The following is a 7,992-nucleotide window of genomic DNA, read 5'->3' as shown; positions in this document are numbered from 1 at the left end:
ATGTGGCCACCACTTCCGCCTGTCCCGCCCTTCTGCACGGAACAGCCCTGTTTAGGCTTGGGGCGGTGTTCGCTAGGGGCACGTCCGAGAAGCACGGCCCACAGCGGGCAGAGGGCTGACGGCTATTGATGCGGCCAAGGCCTCTCCCCTGCAGATGGGGACACGGAGGCCCGAGACAAGGGACAGCCTCACCTTGCTGGCCTGGTCCGAGCCGTCCAGGACCCAAACCACCGGCCGGTCCAGATTCCCCAGTACATTGTCCGACACCTCTCTGCACTGTCCACCAGATGTTCCCACAGGTCCCACTCACAGAGGTGGCTCGAGGGGCACACGTGTGAGGGGACATCGGAGGAAACCAAACAGGTGTCAAGGGTACAGGGGTGATGGGGAGTGATTCTACCTTGAGTCCACCCACCCATTGAGACAGGCAGACCTACAAGAAAGCCAATGTCCCTGGAGCATTTGTACTTTTTCAGGCAAACTCTTAGCTACTACCTGCGCCAGTCAGTTTACCCCTGATGTGCAGGAAAGCCATTCAGGTAAAAGTGGGGGGAGACAAGAGGCTGACCCCACCCCCAAAGGCTGGCCCTGGAGCTGCGCCGAGGACAGGTGAGGAGAGGCGGGGAGAAGCTCAGACCAGGCAGGCTGGGGGCGGCAGCTTCTCCCCTCCCCAGGGCAGGCTGTGCCAGCTGGAGGGGGGCCCAGCAGCCAACACAGGGAAAGGACCCGAGAACAGCCCGCAGACCTGGGGTTCCTGATGTGTCCCACGGAACTGAGGAGCTCTGCCCTGAGTCGGGGTTCTCGGGCCCAGAGTTAGTGAGAGCACCCCAGCCAGAGGGTTCTGGCACCAGCTGACTTTATTAGGTCCAAATACGCCCGTGGGTGGCGAGTGTGTTTGGGAGCTGACCTGGCCCGTGTCGCCGAGGGCTGGAGCCGCGGGGTGGGCTGCCGTCCTGAGCCGCTTTCTCTAGCGTCCCACAGCTTGGAGGATCTCCTGGGCCAAGGAAGCCACAGCGCTGTCGGCGGGTGAACTGCGAGAAAAAGCAAAGCCGGGTAAAGCGCTGCCTCTTCCAAAGGGGCTGGTGTCTGGTAGCCCACCTTCCCAGGCTTTGAGTGAGACCCCCCGCCCAGCCCACAGCCCCAGTGGGGCCCGGAGCTGGCCCTGCCAGCATCCCCAAGTGGGACTGGAGCTCCCAGCCCTCCACCTCTCAAGAGCTGGACCACCTTGGCCAGGTGTGCTGACGCTAAGCTGTGAGGAAGTCAGGTAACAGCAGCCAGACCCCGCCCTGCCCTGCCCTGCGGGCCCTCCAGCGCCTCGCCAGGGGCTTCCCCAGTGCCTGCCTGCAGCTGACTCGGACCAGATGCCAAACAAAGATCCCAGACCCACTCCCCACGCCGACTCTTGCTCCACGTCGGTCGCCACTTCTTGGCCCATCAGCCGGGACCTTTGGGTTTCTTGTTCGCATAGGTGTGGATGTGCAGTTAAGAGCTTAAAATGGAAACTTTGTTACCAGAGCAAATTGAGTCATTTAAACCTGGACTCTGTTAGCAAAGAAAAGAATGACACATCGCAGTGTGCCCTTGAGGATAAAATTAGCTCGAGGTACAGCCCTGACTACACAGAAGTAGGGCTGTTGTCAGATAACCGGGGGTGCAGCGCTGCACGGAGGGGGGGCGCAGCCGGACGGGGCTGCCATCGGGGCGGAGATGCATTCCTGCACTGTGCACCACTGGTCCCGAGGAACAGGAGTCCCCGGGCTGGTCTGGGGGAGTCGGGTGGCCTCCCCTGGCCGGCAGAGCCGCCCCGGAAAGCCCAGTGATGCGGAGGGCACAGCTCCCTCCGGCACACCGCTCGGGAACGAGAACGCTGCCATGCACTCATTCTCAGTCAGCGCCGGGAAGCCACCTCTTCCTCGCCCATCCGAACACGCCCTTAGCCTTTGCCAGCTTCGTGGCAGCGGTCTCGCACCCAACACGAGACGGGCTCAGTGCAGGCACGTTAGTAGCTGAGTGCTGGGTGCGGGTGCCGGGGAGGCCGCCGGCTGTGTGGGGCACTGAGCCCTGTTTGACGTGTTCGGTGCACGTGTGGGCCCAGCTCCCCCCAGCTGGGGCCTCGTGGGGATGCACGGGCTTTGGCCAGAAGGCAGGCGGAGGCCCCGCTAGGTGAGGAGGCCCCTCACGCCCCCGGGCCGGCTGGAGAGGAAGGGCTCCCTGGAACCACCCACCAGCTCCTCGGGGCAGGGCAGGGCACGAGGCTGGCTGCGAGGCTGGCTGCGCGGGGCGGGATCCCTGGGGACCACCTTCCCGAGCTCCTCACAAAGCAGCTTAGCAGAGGGGCTGTGGCGCAGCCCAGGGGTCGCCGTCCCACCCTCCACCTCGGGGCAGGGCAGGGCGAGAAGGACCCTTCCCATCAGAGCCCGTCCTTCGGATAAGAACCCACTTTGGTTTAACCTGAAGAAGAAAGGGGGTGGGCAGCCTATGAGGTGGTGCCCCATCCCCCACCCAACCCGGGATTAAGAGGAAAAAGGCGGGGGGGGGGGGGGGGGGGGGGAGGTGCTCTGCCTGCACCGCACACTCAGCTTCTCAGCAACGCCTCCCCCCACCTGGAACTCGTTCTCTTCAGATTAACACCCACCCCGACCACCGCCCGGAAGCAGAGCACACAGAGCCCCGTGGTTCTGAAAACCGCCGGGACATGACAGGCCCCCTCCAGGTCTTGCATGCTCGGTGGGGGCCAGGCGCCCCTCAGGAGGTGGGTCTGCCGCCCAGGGCGGGGACGGGACAGCAGCTGGGGCTCTGGACTGTGGCCACCACAGAACCGGCCGCCTCCCTCGGCTCTGGGAACGGTGGCCTGAGGGAGGAGGGGTTACTGCCTTCCCTGAGTCACTAGTCAAACCCGTCCCTGCCCCCTACCCCGGGCTGTGGCGCTGTCACAGGCAGTGAGCCATCAGCACCAGCTGGCGGAAACGCAGGTACCTGGGAACGGCTCTCTGTCCCCTGCGGCTTGTCTTGGGTCGCCTGGCACTAACGTTTAAATGGACTGCAGACTGTGAGCTCTACCTCCTCGCCACCTCTCAATTTCGGGGACGCAGGGGTGCGTGTCACTGTGCACGAGCCCTCTCTGCACGGACGCCAGCGCCCACCTTCCGAGTGTGACGCTCCCGGGTGACAGCGCCGCCCTGGTCTGTGCCCCGCGGCTCTGGAACGCCCCGCACTCTGCAGCCGAGCACCGGGAGGCCGAGTGCCGCGAGGTCTTGCTCTGCCGGTTCCAAGTTGGCCCGCCGAAGACCCGGCCGGCCGAGGAAGGCGGCCTGGGGAGGGGGGGCGGGCTGAGCTGTCAGCCGTGACCCCGGCCCTTCCTGAGCCTCCCGACCCTCTCTGCAAGGCGGCGGTAATGGTGCCTCTGGCCCCAGCTGCTGCGGGGGCAACTGCCCACAGGCTGGGTACCGCCTTCCTCGTGCAGTTCTTCATGCCTCCCGCCTGCGTCCCCTCCCGCCTGGTCACAATCCATCCCCTCCACCTCTCGAGCCCCTAGGGATGGCAATATTGCCCTCCCCCGCAGGGCTAAGAAATTCTGCTTTTCTCCCTCCTTTTGAAGCCCCTCATCTGCACAGTGGGGATCCCAGGGGGTGGAGGCACAGCATGCTTCCCAAGCCGGGAGGGACCCTAGGGTGGTCCCCGGTGTGTAGGTGGAATGGGGGATCAGGGTGGTCCCCGGTGTGCAGATGGAATGGGGTGGGGGGGGAGCAGGAGGAGAGAAGAGAATGGGTGAGGTGTGGCTGACCCCGTGGGCTGCACTGGCCCTCTGGGGCCCACTCACCTGCCCGCCTGGGCCAGCAGCTCCAGAGCCCGCAGGAGGCCGCCGGCGTTCCTGACGCTCTCCAGGTGCTTCTCGCTGGCGGTGACCTGTAGGCGAGGGCACAGGGAGTGGTTGGCTGGCTGGTCCCTGACTCATGACACTGGATAGGCACCCTGAGTACGGGCTACCTGCGGCCTTGGGGAGCATGCCCCCCAGCCCCACCCCGCAGCACGGTGCTGACCATGGGGACAGGGCAGGCAGGGTGAGCATGAGGGAGTCACTTGGAGACCTGCCAGCAGCGTGGGGCGCCTCCCGTGGAGCCCTCAGGAGGGTTTGTGTCCCGCCAGTCTGAACCTTTGAGTTAGAGCACATCGCCAGTGAGTGACCTTTCCCACGATCACTGCCAGGACCCTGTGCCCTTGGGGCTCAGAGCCCGACTCGACCCCTCATGTGGGGTAGAGGAATCATGATGGTAGGTGCCCGGCGACAGTAGCCTAACAGGCCACCCCTGCCCCAGGTGCCCCAGGAAGTGTGCCCCTGCCGACCCCGAGAGGAACAGGAAGGACACATGGACGGCAGAACTCTGCAGCACCTGCGGGCCGAAACTCGGACCGAAGCGGCGAGATGGGTACGAGCCGAGCCCAGCTCCCAAGGCAGGACCAAACCTGGATTCTAGGGCTGCACCTGCACCTCTGAACTCACCACTCGTGTCCTGTTTTTATTTTTTACCTCTGATGCTTATTTTAAAAATATTTCACAATAAGTGCTTCTGTGACACCTAACTTTCAGAAGGTTCTGCCGTCTCCTGTGCGCTTTCTCATTTATTCTTCCCCACGGCCTCGCCTGGCAGGGTGAGTGCGTAGTGTGCTTTCTAGGCGAGGTGGTGGGGGCTTCGTGAGGTTGAGGGGCCCCTACAGCACGGCCCAGGGGGACTGAGCCTATTGCCACCAGGAGCCCGGAACCAGGCTGGCCTCCACTGATCCCATTACTCCGAAGTGTTGCTTCTGCCCTGGCTGGTGTGGCTCAGTGGATTGAGCACCGGCCTGCAAATCAAAGGGTTGCCGGTTCAATTCCCAGTCAGGGCACATTCCCGAGTTGCAGGCCAGGTCCCCAGTAGGGGGTGCATGAGAGGCAGCCACACATTGGTGTTTCTCTCCTCCTCTTTCTCCCTCCCTTCCCCTCTCTCTAAAAATAAATGAATAAAATTTCATAAACACTGTTCCACTGGCTCACGGCAGCCAAGGCTGGGTTACCCGCTCCCCAGCTCTCAGGAAGAGGCTGAGCGCTTCTTAACGACAGTGACAGGAAGGTGGCAGGGGCAGTTAGTTACACTTCTGCATAAACTCCGAGTGAATGTGCACCTTCCGGCCCTGCCTCCAGCTCAGCTGCAGCAGGTGCGCCTTCTGCAAAGATCTGCATCTCGAAAGAGCTGCGTGTGCGTTTGTGCTGAAATCACACCCAACTGAGTGACTTGAAAAGACCGCTGTTTCAAAATGTCACCTTCCGCTCAGTTACGTCTAACGTGAGCACAGCCTTCTATGGGAGGGCTCTTCACTGTGGATTCCCACCTGGTTTTGCTCAAAGCTGTGCCTCATGTAGGTCCACCGAGCGACAGCCAGACCCACCACCCTAACCGGCCGGCCCTACCAGGGGCTGTGCTCCAAAAATGTCGCCCCACAGGTTGCAGAGAAATAGTAAGATTACGTTCACTCCCAAGGCTCGTTAGAAGGTGCAGACAGAAAAGAGAGCGAGAGTGACATGATCAGAGGAAGGGACCAAAACAGCGTCCCGTGCAACTGGCATAAATGTAGGCGCAGACGGAGTCAGAGGAACGGATTGAAAACTACGTGATTTGGCCATGTGACGGAAGTCTTATTAACACCAACTGTTTTCCTGCATATACCAATGAGTTAATTAGAAAACAAACAATTTAAATAGTACCCATCAGAGGCTCTCGTTCGGGATAAGTGTGAGAAAACACATGTCCCCCTTTCTCCGCCTCTGAGTGCAGCTATATACCCCGAACAGAACACACAGCGCGGCACTTGGAGACCTGAGGGCCCACGGCAACAGGCGGCCTGGGGAGGGCGCTGGCTTCAGAGCCCCACCCCTGTGGAGGAGAGTTTGCCGCTTCTTTCCTTCCCGGACAGCCCAGCTCACCCCGAGAAATCCGAGCCCCAGAAGTGAGAGGACTCTGGGGCGGCAGAGAGGCCTCCCAGCGGAGCCAGGCGTGAAGAATAGGAAAGGGAACTCCGAAAAGCTCAGGGAGAACAGAGGAAACCCCTTAGGAACGTCCCTCCCGTTCTCTCTGCCCCAGGCCGCCGTGACGACAGTGGCAGCAACAGCATCCAGCAAAAGGAGGCTGCGGCCCCAACTCTTTTTCTCTCTGCTCTCCCAATGTTGGGCCCAGACATAAAACAGTTTTGGAAGCAGCAGTGTGCAGCCAGACAGAAAACAGGAGATCCAGGGAACCAGAAAGAATTGGGAAGACCATGAATCAGGAAGAGCTTGAGAAAGCAACCCCACAAAACTGAATCTGAACCCCCAGGGCCCGCGTGGAATGGACCCAAGCAGCACACCCAAAGCTCAGAGCTGGGGGGAGCTGACGAACCTCGGCCCTGACCCCAGACTGACCCCCAGAGGATGGACATACACGGCAGATCCCAGCGGCACTGAGGGTGCGTTGGGCCTGACCTGGCGTGAAATTACAATTCCAAACCGCGGCCTGGACCTGATCAACCGCTAACAGAGAAGTATCGATATTCTCTGTTGGGTTTCAACAAGACACAGTGTCTTGTAACGTAGTACTTTCAAATTGGATAAGATCCAAAAGGCTGGACCCGCAACCACAAAAAACTCACATGAGAAAAGACAATACATAAGAAAATGACACAGATGTTGGCATTACCTGACAAAGACTTTAAAGTGTTATAAAAATGCTAAAACAAGCAATCATTGACACTTAAAAGAAGTACTAAAATAGACTGTAACACTTGTGAAACAAATAGAAAAGTATGGAAGTAGAATGAAGTATAAAAATAAAATAGAATGTAAAAATTAGAAGACAAATTGCCAAATGAAATTTTATTTAAATTTTTAAAAAAATTTTTAGAGAGAGGGGAAGGGAGGGAGAAAAAGGGAGAGAAAGAGAGAGAAACACTGATGTGCAAGGTAAATGTCGATTGGTTGCCCCTCACACGTCCCCAGCTGGGGACCTGGCCCACAACCCAAGCTTGTGCCCTGACCGGGAACTGAACCAGTGGTCTTTTGGTTTGCGAGATGACACCAAGCCCACTGAGCCACATCACTCAGCGTCCAATGAAAAAATTTTAAAGATGTTTAAAAATTGATTTTGGGGAAAGAAAGAGAAAGAGACCGTGGGTGAGAGAGAAACACCCATCTGTTGCCGGGCCCCACCTCCCATACATGCTCCGCCTGGGGATGGCACTCACAGCCCAGATACAGACCCGGGCTGGGAGTCGAACCCACCAACTTCTGGTGTGCGCAACAGGGCTCAACCGACTGAGCTGCCTGGCCAGAGCCCAGATGAAACATTCAGAAATAAAAATAACCAAAAACGTTTTAGAAACCACGCTGAACAGACTCATCGGCAGGGTGGAAGGAGGCAGTGAACTTGAAGACAGACCCACAGAAGCGACCCGGGCGATTGGAGCAGCGGAGGAGAGAGACACTGAAAACACAGGGGGCTGAGCCTCGGGGACCCACGGGCCAGGGACAGGCGGTTTTGTCCTCGGGGTTCCAGAACCAGACAGCGGCACAAACGGGTGAAAAGGTATTTGGAGAAACCACAGCTATCGTTGTTCCCAGTGGGAAGAGAAAGATAAACCTGTAGATTCAAGGAGCTGAGAAAATTTCAAACAAGATGCCCCAAGAGTCCGCCCCCAAACGCTTCGTAATCAGACTGAAAGACGAAGGATCTTGAAAGCAGGCGGAGAGAAAACGATGCATTTCTTGCAGAGGAAGAAAGACTTGAATTACGATGGACTTCTCGTCACACTGAGGTCGGAAGGAAGTAGCAAAACATCTCCAAAGCGCTAAAAGAGGAGAATTACTGAACTAGAATTCTATAGCTAGCAAAAATATTCAGAAACGAAGGTGAAACAAAGACGCTCTCACGTGAAGGAAGACCACCGGAGGCAGAACGGGTCTGAAAGAGCTGCCGGAGGGAGCCC

At 58.8% G+C, this 7,992-nt stretch overlaps 1 protein-coding gene across 1 annotated transcript in view; it reads right to left on the bottom strand.

The window, feature by feature from the left end:
• Positions 1-839: 839 nt before the first annotated feature.
• The window catches only part of ULK4 (unc-51 like kinase 4), a 317,975-nt gene continuing 310,822 nt past the window's right edge, over positions 840-7,992 (bottom strand). The window contains 2 exon segments of the mRNA XM_036030480.1: positions 840-1,031; positions 3,821-3,906. Coding sequence (XP_035886373.1) covers positions 968-1,031; positions 3,821-3,906 — 150 coding nt within the window. The 3' untranslated portion in view covers positions 840-967.

This window comes from Phyllostomus discolor, chromosome 7 (assembly GCF_004126475.2).
Source record: "Phyllostomus discolor isolate MPI-MPIP mPhyDis1 chromosome 7, mPhyDis1.pri.v3, whole genome shotgun sequence".
In the NCBI taxonomy this organism is placed as follows: Eukaryota; Metazoa; Chordata; class Mammalia; order Chiroptera; family Phyllostomidae; genus Phyllostomus; species Phyllostomus discolor.
The sequence above is the reverse complement of the archived record's forward strand: the minus strand, read 5'-3'. Positions and strand labels throughout refer to the sequence as shown.